The 16,811-nt window shown below is 34.0% G+C and overlaps 3 protein-coding genes across 3 annotated transcripts; 1 reads left to right on the forward strand and 2 right to left on the reverse strand.

Annotated features, from left to right (window-relative positions):
* Positions 1 to 1,168: 1,168 nt before the first annotated feature.
* Positions 1,169 to 4,020, reverse strand: LOC125828813 (uncharacterized). Its single transcript, XM_049508141.1, has 7 exons — positions 3,547 to 4,020; positions 3,390 to 3,475; positions 2,328 to 2,406; positions 2,188 to 2,247; positions 1,893 to 2,014; positions 1,747 to 1,818; positions 1,169 to 1,487 (listed from the first exon to the last, which is right to left on the reverse strand). The coding sequence occupies exons 1-7, from the start codon at positions 3,943 to 3,945 to the stop codon at positions 1,385 to 1,387; spliced, it is 921 nt and encodes a 306-aa protein (XP_049364098.1). The 5' UTR covers positions 3,946 to 4,020; the 3' UTR covers positions 1,169 to 1,384.
* A 3,913-nt stretch (positions 4,021 to 7,933) lies between these two features.
* LOC125828831 (uncharacterized) lies at positions 7,934 to 9,767 on the forward strand. Its single transcript, XM_049508156.1, has 2 exons — positions 7,934 to 8,113; positions 9,382 to 9,767. The coding sequence occupies exons 1-2, from the start codon at positions 7,995 to 7,997 to the stop codon at positions 9,602 to 9,604; spliced, it is 342 nt and encodes a 113-aa protein (XP_049364113.1). The 5' UTR covers positions 7,934 to 7,994; the 3' UTR covers positions 9,605 to 9,767.
* Positions 9,768 to 15,395: 5,628 nt separating this feature from the next.
* On the reverse strand, positions 15,396 to 16,214 carry LOC125828841 (uncharacterized). The gene has a single exon (XM_049508164.1). The coding sequence runs from the start codon at positions 16,212 to 16,214 to the stop codon at positions 15,396 to 15,398; it is 819 nt and encodes a 272-aa protein (XP_049364121.1).
* Between the last annotated feature and the right edge of the window lie 597 nt (positions 16,215 to 16,811).

Genomic DNA, 16,811 nt, shown 5'->3' on the forward strand with positions numbered 1-16,811 from the left:
AAACATACCTTTATCCTTTTAAGAAAGGGAACCATACGATTTTATATTTTTATTGACAAATTTAGTTGCTATAGCATAAGATATGTTCCTTATATAGCAAAACGTTTAAAGCAAGTACAAGAGTACTTTAGTTTTTTTTGTACATAAATTTTGGTTTGATCCGGTTGTATTTATTCAACTAAAAACTAATTAAAAATAAAAGAGTAAAAAAATATTACTCATCAAATTTAGGTTTGAATTGGATAGGGAGGGTTGATCTTATTTGTATTATTAGATCAAAAAAAAAATAGTAAAAAAGATTTACCCACTAAGTTCAATTTTCCGGCATTTATATTTTTTGTTTTAGAGAAGATAGTTTAACTGATTTTGGTTTTAAAAACTCATAGTTATGTGATTTACCTTGGTTTTATGTTGGGTCATGAAAGGGTTAGGTCCTTTTGGGTTGAGCAAAAGTTTTATGTAGACTTATAATAAATAAATAAATAAATATCACGTGTTTAATTAAAACTAAATAACATAATCATACAATTAATGGAGTATTTAAGTCTGAAAATAAAGGAACAAATTTATGCATTTCTGCCCCCTACCTAGGTGAAGGTTTGGACTTTGGAGCAATACAAAAAGGGGGAAGGAGAGCATATTTAACCCCCCCCCCCCCCCCCCTTTTATTGATGGGATAGAAAATGTCAAAAGAGCATTGATCAAAGTAAATTTTTAATCATGATTTATTAATAAATACATTATATATTTGATCCTACTCTTTTGAGTTGACCTTGATTGACAAACAGATACGTAGTGTGCAAATATGTTGTCAAAGTAGAATGTGTTGAGAGAAGATAATCTCCTGGATGGGGTGAAAGAAACTTGAATCATCAACTTGTTTAGACTTGAATCTCAGAGTTGACCAATACATGGCTACTGGGAAATTAAGATCCTTATTTGCTGCCTCATATGATAAAGCTGATTTTAAAAAAAATGGTGACAGGAGATTTCATGGATGCAGGGCACAACTCACCCTAGAAATGAAACCCTTTTGCCAAGTGGTTGTCTCATATCACTTAGAATAACTCATTACCTTGTATGAATCCGAATTACGCTCTTCTTCCTCACTCTAAACAATTTTCTTTCCATCTGGAAGCAAAGATAGTAACAAACAAACAAACATACATTTCTATGGTATGGACAACTTGCAGCTTTCTATTAAAACTGTTTTTGTCCCATACACTGACACTAGCATGCACTAGTATTAGCAGCTTGAAAGCCCGAGTGGTAAAACCTGCTCTCTAGTTGCTTTTGTGTTGCCAAATGCCACTTCTTAGAGCCCTTTACCTCCTATGACTGTGTTTCATCTTCTAACCAGAAGCTTTCAGAATCAATAAATCATCTATATCTTGTGGACACTGTAACCGGCATCCTCCGATGTCAAGTTCTCCTTCCAGTTCTCAAATTCAGATCCGCCAAATACTACTTGTTTGATACCTACATAACTGTACAGAAGATATTTTCAGGGTGAGTCTTGTAGCCGCAAACTATTAGAAACATGCGAAAAAGAAATGGCAAGGATACAACATAAACAACCTTAGTATATATGATAAATTGAAATAAAAAAAAGAAGGTAGTGATTGGCAAAAAGGGTCTGCAATGGCTAGGATTTACGTTCCAGGCATATTCATCATGAGTCTAAAAATAGCTTGATGTTGGGAGAAAGAGATTCTACTTCAAAATGAAGAAGGAACTGAAGCTTACTCGGAGCTTATCTGTGACAAAGCATTAATCAATACATCCAACAGTAAAGGCTCACTTGTCCCAATGTCAACCCTATCGTGAGAAAAGGTCAGATTATAAGCATCAAGCATCATTTCAGATCTAAGGATAACAGATTCAGCCTTTACCATATGCGAGCCAAGTTATCTTGAATCTCAACATCTCCAATGTTATAGAATGTAGTAGGTGTTACATTTGCCCCCTGAACAGCATCATAATTTGGTCTTTTGTCCAAAGGAGATTGGGACAACTGCAAGGAAGAAGCTTGGTTGAGCCTACATATAATACACTCAAGTGTCCTGAAAGCTACTCTTTGAAATTTGTCGACTAAGCATACTGTCATGTTAGAATGATTGGTTATGTCTTTTTGTTACCGCCATCTAAAAGAAGAACATAAGTAGTAGATAATTTGAGAAACTCTACTTGCATATTCATCGAATTACATCCACCAAGACGTCCAACAATGTGCCAAGACCGAATTGTCTGCAACAAAGTTGATGAAATTTAAGTCAATAAAATCCATACGCAAATGTGTCCAGAATTATGAAGAATAAATTACTTACGTCACAAATCAAGGAAATATCCTTCTCCAGTGGGGCATTGTAGAACTCAAACCATATGTAGGTGTTTGAATAATCAAATCTGAATCAGAAGTAAACAGAACTTATTATGAATTTCACTCCTAAAAGGATCTGCCAGCAAAAGTCAAATAAGCAAGACACTCCTTCAGTCTTTCTATGGCGTGCAGAATACTTGTCAGATAATTATCCTTCCGTCTGGATTGTGGGCAAAAGTAACTCTAATGAGATTTAGGAATAAAGACATAGTATTAGAACAGTAAATTGCTAGAACTAACACTTTCTGTTCAATTGCTGACACAGTTGCTGGGGGGGGGAGGGTTCCAGAAGAAGAATATGTCCTTGTACTTTTGATTTCTCTCTCAAACAGGCATTTCCTATACTTGCCAAACAAAATTTCAAATATCAGCAAAGGGGTGTTTCTAGCCTATAGCCATCTATTGTTGAATTAGAAATCCTTCCCTGAAATTTAATTGGAATGGAACTGACTGCAGTTCCAAAGAATGTCATGCACAACCTATGAAGTGCTAATATCAAATCTATGGCTGCTTACTAGTTCTTAACGACACATATGACACAAATAGAACACCATCACATGGTGTCTCTTACAAATGGAAATATTACAATTTAATAACAGGACACAAGATGCACCAAGTGCTCCTCAATTCGATAATTTATGAACCAATCTCATACATTCAGAAGGTAGAGGTGATTTGTTTCATGTAATAATAAGAAATAGAACAATTAAACTCGACCAAACACAAAAAGGCAAAGGTTAGTGTATTTTGGCACTTTTTTGTTATGTGAACTATTTCTTGTTATGTATATTGCAAACTACAAAATGATGAAATATGTTCTCAGCAATTATTCATGTGTGTTTAATGGTATATTTAAAATTTTAAATTACAAATTTGTATCAACATTCAGAGTGAATGTATGCTAGACAATATGCATCAGCATACATGTCTCACCAACTTGCTGGAATGAAAAAAACATTGCGGATTCTATTTGATATATGAAAAAGATGGAGTGCAGTAATATTCTTACTTGTTGAATTCCACTGTCATGGGTGTTGGTGAGCCTGTCTTTGTATGTACAATTTTATTCCTTTTCTTTCTCAATCTCTCCTCCAACTAATAACAAAGTAAATATGATAAGAAAACAGTTCTAATTCTAAATCAATTGATCATAACAAAAAACTGACCCTTGACTTAGCCTTATCGGGATCATCAAGACAGGTCCCAAGAATATCAGCAAGTTCAGGATCTTTGTCATAATTCTTCTCATCATCTTCTCTACCTTGAAAATCGCCAACCCCATCAGCATCGTTGTTGTCTTCTTCTTCAAATAAGGTTAGGAAATCTGTGGTTTTTGCCCTTTGGGATGAGCTTTGATTAGGTAGAAAATGAAAAGGGGAACGAATGGGAGAGCTTAGATATGTCAGCCATTGAGGTGAAACCCTGTTCCGTGGCACCTGGAAAAGAAATGCAGTGTGCTGCAGTGTAAACATCTGCAAACACAATTTTTCAGTAATTTGTAGACGCAAATTGGTATACGACAAATGAGGGAGATGCATCGTTACAGTAGAGTTAACTAAAATCATCACAAAAATATAGAGGATTGATAAAGAATAGGTATAGAGAGAAGAAGCACAAACATACCCTTTGAGAAAAAACAATCCTACAAAAACCCTTATCCTTGGGCTAGTACTAAACTCTTATAGAGCCTCGTACTTTAAGACATTGGTGTCATTCTGTCCAAAAATTAAAGTATATATGCCCTTCACTCAAATAGAAGACTAAATAGGAAATATGGCGCAATCTAATTCGTCGATTCGATATTCAATAAATATCGGGTCGGTAGATAAGATTATGACACGTGTATGTCTGTTAGCATAAACGGTATATATGCTTTAGTTTTTGAACGACAAAAATATCAACGTCCCAAAAATATAACGGAAGGTATTTGCATATCATCTACGATAGTTCAAGGATATATTTGTCTATTTCCCTTTTTTAATTTTATGAACATATAAAAAGTTCAACATAATAAACCAAAAATTAAAACCTTGTCTTTGAGGACATTGGTTTTCATTGGAGAAGTCGAATTATATTTTGTCCCCTCCATAAAAAACTTTACAAAATATTTTTTATTTATTTAACAAAAATAGTCAAAAGTGCTCTTAAGTGATGTGAAATGAATAAAAATATATTTTATTTATAATTTGATCTAAAAATGTCTTTATTACTAATACTTTATCTAAAAAAAATTTGCCGTTAATAGCTTGATTCAAAAATATCCATATTGTTATTAAATGGGTCAATAATGCTTTTTTCCCAAACAATTTTTTTATTTTATTTTTTAACACTTGTGGTTCTTGATAAAAAAATATTACTTTTAAAGAACCATATACTTTTTTTCTGTCTTTTAAGATTACTTTAACTAAGAGAAACGTAGGAAATTATTTTTTTCCTTAATCTCATTTTATCAATTAAAATAGAATAACTATATGTATCCTTTTAACGGATAATATATGTCATATATATAAGATCATAGTAAACCCATCATTAATTTTTAGTTTAAATTCCTTTTGAATTGTAGTATGATAAACATTTGCTAATAAAAAAATTTATTAGAAAAAAATATAAGAAAAAAAAAGCAAACAATACATTTATTTGAAAAGGGCTTTTTTGACCCATTAAATAATAATAAGGACAATTTTTGACAAAAATATTGATGGTATATGCATTTTTAGACCAAACTATAAAACGAGGGCATTTTTATCCATTTTACATAGTTTAAGGACATTTTTTTTTATCCTCTTTTGTTTATTTAAGGGAAAAGGGTCAAAATTACCCATTAACTTTCATTTATTAGTTGACTTTACCCTAACCGTTAAAATAAAGTTATTTTTACCCCTACTGTCTACAAACTTATCATTTGTACCCCTCCTTAGACGGAAACCCCCAAATCAATTAAAATTACTCAATTTTTATATAAAAAAACCCATCTCCCTAATATAACCCAAACCCGACCCATCTAACTAAATTAACCCAAAGAAATATGCCTATCCAATCAAAATTATTGACCTATAATTCCCAAAGAAGTCAGAAATAATTCCCAAAGAAGTCAGAAATAATTCCCAATTTTATCACATTTTCAGATTGCACACTGATTTTCAGCATATTATCATCTCCCAAATTTTAAAAATGATACAGCCTTCCTCTATGACTCAAGAATCTGCCAACCCCTTTGATTTTGTATCAAAGTTGGGGTCTTTTGCGTTTGATAACCCAAATAAACTAGAGTAATATATTGTATATGTACACTCAAGTTGGGCTTTTTTGTGTTTGAATCATAAGAAAAAGTCATTACAACCCTTATTTAGTTTGAATAGTAGTAGAATGGTGATATTTCGAGCAATTAAAAGAGTTATTCTTCAATTCTATAGAGATATGATGCTACATTGTGAGAGAATTTCACTTGTGTCTGTCTTTGTTGGTGTTAATTGTGAGGATAGCAATGGGTTGAGAGAAGATGGAGATGTTCCCAAGAATGAAGGAGTTGTATCCATTAATGGTGTTGAATCAGAATGTCCAAAAAAGGTGCTAATTTTGATGAGTGCTACTGATGTGGGGGCCACAAGGCATTTACTGAAGCCATTAAGGCAACCTTAAACCAACAATTCGGAGATGAATTTCAGGTCTTTTTGATTGATTTTGTTAGATTGTGTAGAATTTATGTGTAGACTATGATAAAGGATGTGAGAGTTCTCACGGTTCTTAACCAAGAACACTGAAAAGAAGGGGGAGAACACTGAGAAAAAGAACATTGGAAATGAGTTAATTTGGTTTGGGTTCTGTTTAGTTTAGTGGGTTGGGTTTGGGCTAAAGAAGGAATCGGGTAATTTCAATTTCAATTGGATAATTTTGGTCGATTTGGGAAAATCATCAAATTAAAGGGTATATTTATTAAGCTTGTAGACGGTAGGGATAAGAATAACTTCATTTTAGAGGTAATGATAAAGTCAACTGATAAATAAAAACTGAGAGGTAATTTTGATCTTTTTCCCTTTATTTAATGATATTTAATTTAACAAAATTGTCATCGAGATCTATAAATTACTCGTTACTTTACAAAACTTCAAATAGATAAAGAAGCTATTAAAGTTATGTTTGTCAATCGAGTAGGTGATTCTGAATTAGCTCTCGAAATTTTATATATAATCTCATCATTCCAAATGTTATCCTGGACAATAACAAATTGAAGGACGTTTTATATTATATCATTATTTATGTTCTTGTTAAATATATGAAGCTAAATATTATTCTTTCTTTCATTTTGTACTTTTTTTAAATCATATTTACTCCAAGATTCAAGTATCAAGGTTCAAGATAACCTTCATTGATCATATATTTAGGTATTTATACAAGAGTTTATACATATACAATTACATAAATAATCCTTAGTAGATACATTAATTAATACCTAGATACCATACTTATCATAAATTACTCGTTACTTTACAAAACTTCAAATAGATAAAGAAGCTATTAAAGTTATGCTTGTCAATCGAGTAAGTGATTCTGAATTAGCTCTCGAAATTTTATAAATAATCTCATCATTCCAAATGTTATCCAGGACAATAACAAATTGAAGGACGCTTTATATTATATCATTATTTATGTTCTTGTTAAATATAAGAAGCTAAATATTATTCTTTCATTCATTTTGTACTTCTTTTAAATCATATTTACTCCAAGATTCAAGTATCAAGGTTCAAAATAAACTTTTTAATATTTATTATTTTAAATTGAACATAAATATATACATATATATTCCCCATAGACAAGACTTGACACTACCTCATTGTATCTTGATTTATGAGAATATGTATAACTCTTGTCTTAGAGGCAAAACTTTGCTCAGGGGCTTTCGAACAACAATACATTATTCCCCATAAATAAGGCTTGACACTACCTCATTGTGTTTGTACTTGTTAGATGCTCTATAACTCTTTCCTTAGAGACAAAACTTAGCTCACTGGCTCATAATTTTTTGTTTAACTCTCGAAATTTTAACAATGCAACATAAATTGAGACAGAGGAAGTAGCGTATATTATTTAAAATTTAAAAATTATGTAAAGTACTGTTAACAAATAATTTGAAATTTCTAAAATCATATTAAAAATGTCACTCCCTGAGGCTATCCCTAGACGTAACACAAGACCTATAAATCACAATAACAGATAATTCGGTTATTTCTTCATTTTCAACAAAATCAAAATCAAACCAAACCCAAATAAAATCAGTTTGGTTTGATTTTGATAAGTTTTTATAAAAATCGTGAACACCTCTAATCGTGACCCGTATACCGAACCAAAATATTGAATTTGTGAAGAAAAAGAAAATCTAAACTAAACCGAAATACCAAAGAACCGAAGCCAAATCGAACTGAAACATGAAATAATCAAAATTGGATAACAAAATTAGATCGATTGAGTTCAATTTGTAGATTTTTTATATTTATGGGCACACCCCTATTTGAACATGTCACAATCGTTTATTTGCATTCACAATTTCAGATTCATAGTTCACAATATCAACTAGGACTTTGAGAGTAGAGACAAACAAACGTCCTGCTACGCAAAAATGGTGTCTCTCCATTGTCCGTTCCAAAGTATTGTAGGGTTTCATCGTCCCCTTCACAGACCTCAAACTTCCTTCATTACTTCTACACGCGATGCCTTTCCTACCCAGTTCAATTTCAGGTACAAAAGCTTCAATTTTAAGCTCTCATCTACTCAATTTTATCTTCTTCCTGTTTACTTGTCTAAGTCTATAATTTGTTGTAATTTAATAAAGGCTGTAGCAATCGTTGCATCCAAAATTGAGTTTTTTGCTCTCATTTTCCTCTTTCTTCATTTTTGACAAAACAGGGGTTTGAATTCTGAATAAATCGTGTTTCCGTAGAATTTATTTGTGACATACAATGCTTCTTCAGCTAATTAGATACCAAGTAATTGAGTGAGTGTGGTATCAGTTCAGAGGGGGGAGGGAGGACGAGAATGTGATTGAACATGCCCACATTGGCGATACAAATGTGACTCCGTACCAGGGGACCCAAACCCAAACCCAAGACTTCTAATTAAGGATGAATGAGTACTTATCACTCTATCACAATCCTTGTTGGTTGAACCCTGCAGTTTATTGTTAGGCTTAATAATGTACCAGGATTTCATAAATCTGCTAAATAGATCTGAAAGATGTTTCCCCTCCTTCACGGTTTGATTATTTGATGTAAAACCACACTTGCACAGTACAAAAGAGAAACTATTAAAGGTAATTGAATTAATAATATTGTACGACACCAACATGAGTTATGGTGCTTTGGTGGACGTGTTTCACTCTTAATCAAAGGTCTGGAGTTCGAGCCCTGAGTATGGAGAAAATTATGTTGGGAGCGTCACCCCCGATTGGGCCCTGTAGTGCGCGATCCAAATTTAGTCGGAGCTCTAATGTGGGCTCCGGACACCGGGTGGGCAACAAAAACAAAAAAAATAATATTGTATGACATCTAGACAAGCTTAGTTTATGGGGTGAAGTATTTTCAATTTTCAATCTTCATATTATTGTTAATGAATTTGTCTTTCATGTCCTACAGGCATTAGCAATCTTACATTACGTTGTCACGCCTTAAAAGGTCTATAGTTGTTTTCACTACCCAAGACTAGAGTGCGGATAACAGTCAGCTCCAGTTCTTATTATTGGATCAGATGTTTGGAAATAGAAGACCCCTTTTTCAGTATATGTTATCCAAATTTGGACACAATTAATGTAGCCTGACTTTGTTGTATATAAGGAGCCCCCTAAAATAATAAAATACAGACTTTTTAAGGTCGAGGTGTTGTGTTAGTCAGATGATTACTGATGTCTCCTTAGTATAACTTTGGTGGTTTATGATATCTTTTTCGTTATACTTTGATGGGATGTTATCAGAGATAGTTGTAACTACTTTGTTTTCTGTTTTGTTTTTCAGATTCAACAATGTTTTGAGTGTACATCTAAGGCAGAGACTACTACCTATATCAAAATCAAGCACCAATCCTTCAGGAGGACCAGAGAAAAACAAGGATGCATCAAGCCCACCATTAGCCACCATTTTGGCTGGTGTCTTAGTCTTTTGTGCCGTCTGTTGGATCGTAGGATCTATTGTAATCTGGCTCATAAGTCTCATAACTAATGTCCCGCCATCAAAATAAAACCAGAGTGTGCATTGTAGTTTGTTTGCGCTTTGATCACTAGCTAGACAAAGCCATCTTTTGATTGCAGCCTAAATAGTGATGCTTTCCTTTATGTTACCAAGTGTGAGATAAATACTGAGTTGCTAATTATTTCTAACAATGCTGAAACATTTGTGGAGTTTCTGGTTAGCTCAAATGGCATAATACTTCAGTTAGAGCATACCAGGAAGTATCACTCATTCTGTTTTCATCTAAATTTCAAAGTTTTTTTTTTTTTTTTTTTCTGTTTTAGTTTCTGAATAAGAGGTTTATACTTTATTCTTAAGGCATGACAGATCCAACCTTGAGATTTTGCCAATCTATTATTGACTTAACCATTATTGGATATTTATCATGTAATTTCATTTAACTGCCTGAATGTTTCTTCAAATATAAAGACATTTCAGAGCCAACTATGTATTGACTGTTGATACAAGACTATAGGATATGGATTGATTATTACTTAATCTTTGGAGTACTGTTGATTATTTATGCATAATTTTTTAGTCAAACACTGATTTATTGACTTTCTTTAGAAAAAACTTAAAACCCATTGTTGGCCATTAATAGGGTTTACACGGGGTGGTTTGATTTGTTACTTATCAAACCAAATCAAAATAACTATATTGGTTGATTAATTAATACTATATTTTTAGTAGTAATTGATAAATTGACAAACATATCTACTATTAAACACATAATAGTTATCTTGCTAGTCTATCAATAAATTTTCAACAATGTACTTGTTCAAACTTAACCAAATTTTAGTAATTAAACATAAAAGTCAGTATAAAATCTAAAAATTAATATTTTGTTAAATTTCAAAATTACAGATAATATTATAGCATCTCCAATTCGAAGAAATATAAACGTTTTTTATTATATCTTGAAATGCGAATATAAAAGAACAACTAAATTAACCTCCAATAAAAACTGATAATGAATTAAACAAATATATGAAGTTTTAAAATATATATTAAAATTATAGTATATGTTAATGTCGAACAAACCCAGCGAATATGTCCTCTATTCAAACTACTCGACCAACTCTAACTCCACAAAACTGATTCACATCAAATGGTTTCCCCCTCCCGCCAAAAAAATTAAACTAAACACGGATGACTCATACTCCAAGAATATGAGGAGTAGTTGGGGGTGTTAGAGATCACAAGGGTAACTGGCGATCATGTTATTGTAAAAATATCAACGCTCAGAATCATGTAATGGCTGAACCAGAGGCCCTTCTTCATGGTCCGCAAGTAGCCATTACCCATAGTTTGAATCTCATTGCTATTGCTTCCTTAATTCATCAATTTCCATCTATGAAAGAGATCATCTTGCGTACCAATTCATGTTGTCAACGAGGATCTTAACTCCTTTCCTCCCATAAAATGAAAAAAAGAAAGAAAAAGGAATGCTATGCTCAACCTATTTATGCTCATGTGATTGACTCTTGCAGGTTGCTTCTGAAGAGGATGGAGTGATCTCCACCATAATTTTTGACACGCCAATCAAGCAGCAAATTACTCTCTCCTCGTTAAAACTAAGAACAAATTTCCAATTGGAGTTCTAAGCTACCAGAATAAAGAGGAATTGAAAACATTGTCAAGAGAATTTTCAGATTGTATTGAAAGAAAATGATTTACAAATAGCTTCTTCAATCTTGATATGATGTACAAATGACTATATAGTAGTCCTAACTAGTAACCACCTCAGCTAACCATAGTTAATTTAATCACCTTTGTTACGTTAACCAAACCTCTAACTAACTAACTAACTAACTGCCTACTAACTATAAATGTGAACATATCCTGTACCAACTCTAACTAACTTTAACCAACTTATAAATCATCTTAGACTGTATCAATTCTTATATTCTCAATACCCCCTTCAAGCTAGATGGTATGAAGATATTCTTCATCCCTAGCTTAGAAATTAGATGAGAATGTTGAAATCGTCCCAGACTCTTAGTGAGGATATCTCTGTGGTAGATATGTATCTTGTATGCACCAAATCAGATTGGATTTTCCCCCTGATGAAATGACAGTCTATATCTATGTGTTTAGTCCTTATATAAAAGACTGAATTAGCAACAATCTGTAGAGAAGCTTTGTTGTCACAATATAGAGGTATTGGCAATTGTAAATTAACATCCAGTTCCTTGAATAGGCAAATCAACTAAAGAACTTCAGCAACAACTGAGGTCAGGCGTCTATACTCAGCTTCTGAAAATGGTAGGTTGCTTTTTGGATTTCCATGAGATCGGGGAATCACCAAACTTAGCCATGTAACCAATAATGGATTTCCTTGTGTTAAAATAGGATCCCCAATCAACATAAAAAAATCCTTGAAGAGTGTTGGAACCAGAAGAGGACATCAAAACTTTAATGCTAGGAGATTGTTTGATGTATTTGACCACCCTAAGTGCAGCTTCTAAGTGAGACTGTTTAGAAGCATGCACAAATTGACTGAAGCTTTGGACATCAAAGGTAATAACTGGCCTAGTAATGGTGAGGTACAACAACCTGCTCACAAGTCTTTGATACAATCTTGGATCTACTAAAAAAGGACCCTGACTATCTCCAATATGAGTGTCAAGCTCACAAGTTGTCAGCTTTTGGTTCAGTTCAATAGGTGTGGCAATAGGCTTAGATCCACTCAAAGCGAAATCTAATATAAGATCCATGACATATTTCCTCTGGTGCATGAGGATACCACTTGTCTGCCTAGCAAACTCAATACCAAGGAAATACCTAAGATCACATAGATCCTTGATCTTGAAGTTGTCTTTTAGATTCTTCTTAGCATCATCTATCAATGTCCTACTACTTTCTATAATCAATAAGTCATCATCACCATAAATCAGAACAATGACTATGCCATCTGATGATTTCATTGTTAATAAGGAATAGTTTAGGTGACTATATTGGAATCCTGCTGTGAGAAGAGCAAATGTAAGCTTTACATTTCATTGACTTGACATCCTTTGTCCCATTCTCTTTAAAACCTTGTGCTAATTACATATACACCTCTTCTTGTAAATCACCTGGCAAGAAGGCATTGTAACAATCCATTTGTTGAATGGATCAGCCATTAGTAGCAGCCAAAGAAATCACAGTCCTCACTGTTACCATTTTCACAACAGGTGAAAATGTTTCTTGATAATCAAGACCTTCCCTCTGACTGTACCCTTTGGCCACTAACCTGGCCTTAAACCTTTCTATTTGTCCATCAGGTTTGTATTTAACTTTGAACACCAATTTACACCCAATGGATTTCTTCCCACTTGGTAAGGAAACAATCTTCCAAGTCCCATTGTCCTCCAAGGCCTGTGTCTCATCTTGCTTACTTTTATCCATCTTACATCCTGGATTGCCTGATTATTAGAAGTTGGTTCTTTTTCTGCAGACATCTGAGACATAACTTTTGTATGAATTGGACAAACTACTATAAGCAACACTATTAGCAATAGGATATAAACAGAAAAGTGCAGATTTGGACTTTGGATCAGTAATGAGGTCCTTTTGCCAGATAGGAGGCCTATTTGATCTACCTAAGGTTTTTTGGGTAGGGGATAAAATCTCATCACGTCTTTTTAGAATTATAGGAGAAAATTCTGGATCCTCACCAGGGGCAACTCCTACAGTTTCAAGCACATCTATAGGAACTTTTTGTGGAAGGAGAGTAACCTCTGATCCTGATGGCAAGTGTGCAACACTCAAGGGTGTTGTGGGTAGGATAGGAGCTTCTGATTGGAGGGACTCATGTCGAACTTCATATGTGAGAGGAGCAGATGACTGATTTATAGGAACCAAGAACTTATCATCAATGACAAGAACATCAAGAGTACCTCCATTACAAGATTGAAAAGGAAAGATGTGCTCTAAAAATGTACATCTCTACTAACAAAGAAGGACTTAGATTTCAATTCATAAAGTTTATAGACTTTTTGAGTAGAATATAACCTAACATGACTTACTTAATGACTCTAGTTCCAAACTTGTCTCCCTTGATTAAGTTGGTGGCATAACATAAATAGCCAATAGTTCTCATGTAAGAGATAAGAGAGGTCATCCTGTTTATTGTGCAACATGTAATAAGTGCAACATGTAATAAGGTGATTTGTTCCCTAGAACAGTAAAAGGAACTCTATTGATGATGAAGACAACAACTAGAATACATTCACCCCAGAACCTAATAGGTAAGTGGCCTTGAACAGCCCTTACAGTTCTAAGTATGTGCACGTGTCTTCTCTCCGGAATTCTGCACTGTGTATTGGAAAATTCACCACGATTATCAGATTTGAGTGTTTTACTTTCTTACAAAATTCAGTTGCAATCATGATTAGAAAGTTCTTAAGCAAAGTACACACATCAAATTTAAGATGCAATAGGAACACCCAAGTCCATATAGAGTGATCATCCACCAAAGTAAGGAAAATTTTCATGTTATTATGAGTAGCAACCTATATGGTCCCCATACACTACATCAAAAATGATCTTTGACGGCAATTAATTAACGACAATAGCTTGATTGCCACTAAATATATATTTTTAACGGCAATTAGTACTCTTTGTATATGTCCCTAAAGCCTTTAGTAACATTGAATCCAATGACAATTAACTAATGTCGATAAAGGGTTTAACACTCTTTGTTAATGTGTATATTTATTGCCGCTAAAAAGTAATTTTGTTGTAGTGATACATCCATGTGAATCAAATGAAAACACTGAGATGATCTACTACTGCTAGACTGAAAAGGTAATCTGACTTGTTTGGCAATTGGACATATATCACAATGCTTAAAAACTAGATTATGTCTATTTTTAACAAAACTAGTTTTCTAATAACAATCATGGGCACATCCCCCATTCTTTGATGCCATATAGTGCCCTCTTCTCTCTAATCTGTCACATCTAGAGCCTTATTCTTGTAGTCCTCATTTTTTATTTGTGATCTCATTGTGTATAGGCCATTTTTCTCATTACGAATCCCCTTCACCTTCCAAAAGACAATAAAATCAGGAAAAAATGCTGCACAACAGTTCAATTCTCTTGTCAATTTTGATAAAGACAAGAGAGTGAAGTGAAACTCAATTATACATAAAACATTGTGAACTACACACCTCCTTCCAATTGATAGTTGCCAAACTGAGTGGTTATACCAGAATCACCATTAGGAAGTTGAACTTTGCCTGGATTAGGAACTGTTAGACCAGTATTTAATAATGACCCTTTTAAGGTCGTTGAGGGATTGCACAACCCAAAATGCATCCTTTTAAATGTCAATGTACCATAGGAACATGTGAATGTAGTTTTCTCTTGGTCATATGGGGCAATAGATATTTGATTATACTCTGAGTACCCATCCAAGAAGTAATACCATCCCCTACCCGCAAGATGATCAAGCATTTTATCCATGAATGGCATTGGAAAATGGTTTTTTTCAGTCCATGTGTTAAGCTTATGATATCCCATGCACACTCGCTATCCTGTTACAACTCTCGTAGCCAGAGGCTCATTCCTTTAGGTACAACCATCATACCCCTATGATTTTCGAATACATTATGCTAGGCTAACCCACTTGCTATCCGCAATGGGATACATGACACGCCGCATCAAGCCACTTTATAATCTCTTTATTCATAACTACTTGCATATGAGGGTTCAACCTCCTTTGGTTATCTATACTCGTTTTACAATAATTAGCTAATTGGATTTTATGTGTGCAATGCGGGGTGTAATCCCGACAATGTTAGCAATCGACCAAACCTATGCTTTGATGAATCTTTTTAGCACCCCAATCAATGCATCAACCCGTTCCTCCGATAAATCATTTGCAACAATAACTGACAAGGTGTTTTTACCTCCTAAAAACACATAGCGAAGATGAGAAGGCAAGGCTTTCAACTTTAACCTTGGGGGTTCTTCAATTGATGGACTTTTCCTATTCTTAAAATCAATAACAAGTTTCTTGGGGTTGGATGGAAAGGAACCCAACCCCACAAGTGCAACGACTACCTCATCATAATCACAGATCTCCTCCCCATCATAATTCAATAATACAACCGCCAACGACTCTCCATGACAAGTAATTTCACTAACACTTGCCACATCATCATCAATAACATCAACATAAGATACGACATGCATATCGCATGGGTGTTTCATAGACTTGCACACATTAAAATTGACCTCTTTGTTGTTCACTCTAAACTTCAACTCTCCACTTTCATCATCCACTAAGGCCCTTTTGGTAGCCAAGAAAGGTCTATCTAAGATAATTAGGATCTCGACATCAATTTCACAATCCAACACAACAAAATCATCAAAGAAAATGAACTTATCCAACTTTACCAAGATATCATAAAGCACACCTATCAATCGTTTGATAGGCCAATCAGCCATCAAGAGCAGCATTGTTATTGGATTCAGAGCATCTAACCCAAGCCTTTTGAAGATAGCTAAGGGCATCAACTTGATACTTGCTCCTAGATCACAAAGTTCCTTAGAGAACAGATATACCCCAATGGTACAAGGAATGGAGAAGGCCCCTGGATTATCTTTCTTAATAATCACATTACTTGACATAATGGCACTATAACTATGTGATATTTCAAAGTCTCAAACTCCATCCTTTTCTTCTTGGTTACCAACTCTTTCATAAATTGTGTCCCCGACATTTCAAGCATCACGTCAACTGAAGGGATATTTACCGACAAACCCCTAAGCATGGCCAAGAACTTTTGAAATTTAGCATCACAATATTTTTTCTTCAAAGCGTTATGGAAAAGGAGGGGTCACCTTGATCGATACTTGCACATTCACCTTGCTTGATAGAGTAGCAATATCACCTTCCCAAATTAGAAATATAATCAACCCCGATATTATCAGTACTAGCATCATTAGCAACAACATTTGCTTCATCAACATATACTTCCATCGGTGACTCATCATCGTCAATCACTTTTTTGAGCCATCATTCTCATTCATAGAATCATTTTTCAATACCTTACCACTTCGGGTTACAATTGCCATGATATGAGCATCATTCTTTGGGTTTGCGACCGTGTCACTAGGTAAACCTCTCTTCAGTCGAGGGTTCAAATGAACCAAAATATGACTTATTTGAGTTTCAAGTTGCTTTATAAAGACTGAGGTGAGGTAATAGTTTGATTCAAGGATGAG

This window comes from Solanum verrucosum, unplaced genomic scaffold (genome assembly GCF_900185275.1).
Source record: "Solanum verrucosum unplaced genomic scaffold, falcon-dt-bn FXZP01000198.1, whole genome shotgun sequence".
NCBI classification, from domain to species: Eukaryota; Viridiplantae; Streptophyta; class Magnoliopsida; order Solanales; family Solanaceae; genus Solanum; species Solanum verrucosum.

Excerpts from the sequence above, each read along its gene's own strand:
- LOC125828813 (XM_049508141.1), bottom strand. The coding sequence starts at position 3,945 with ATGATTTTAGTTAACTCTACTGTAACGATGCATCTCCCTCATTTGTCG. Across the intron at positions 3,476-3,546 it reads CCGATAAGGCTAAGTCAAGG|TTGGAGGAGAGATTGAGAAA; the intron begins GTCAGTTTTTTG and ends CTTTGTTATTAG. Across the intron at positions 2,248-2,327 it reads ATATTTCCTTGATTTGTGAC|ACAATTCGGTCTTGGCACAT; the intron begins GTAAGTAATTTA and ends ACTTTGTTGCAG.
- LOC125828831 (XM_049508156.1), top strand. The coding sequence starts at position 7,995 with ATGGTGTCTCTCCATTGTCCGTTCCAAAGTATTGTAGGGTTTCATCGT. Across the intron at positions 8,114-9,381 it reads CCTACCCAGTTCAATTTCAG|ATTCAACAATGTTTTGAGTG; the intron begins GTACAAAAGCTT and ends TTTGTTTTTCAG.
- LOC125828841 (XM_049508164.1), bottom strand. The coding sequence starts at position 16,214 with ATGTCAAGTAATGTGATTATTAAGAAAGATAATCCAGGGGCCTTCTCC.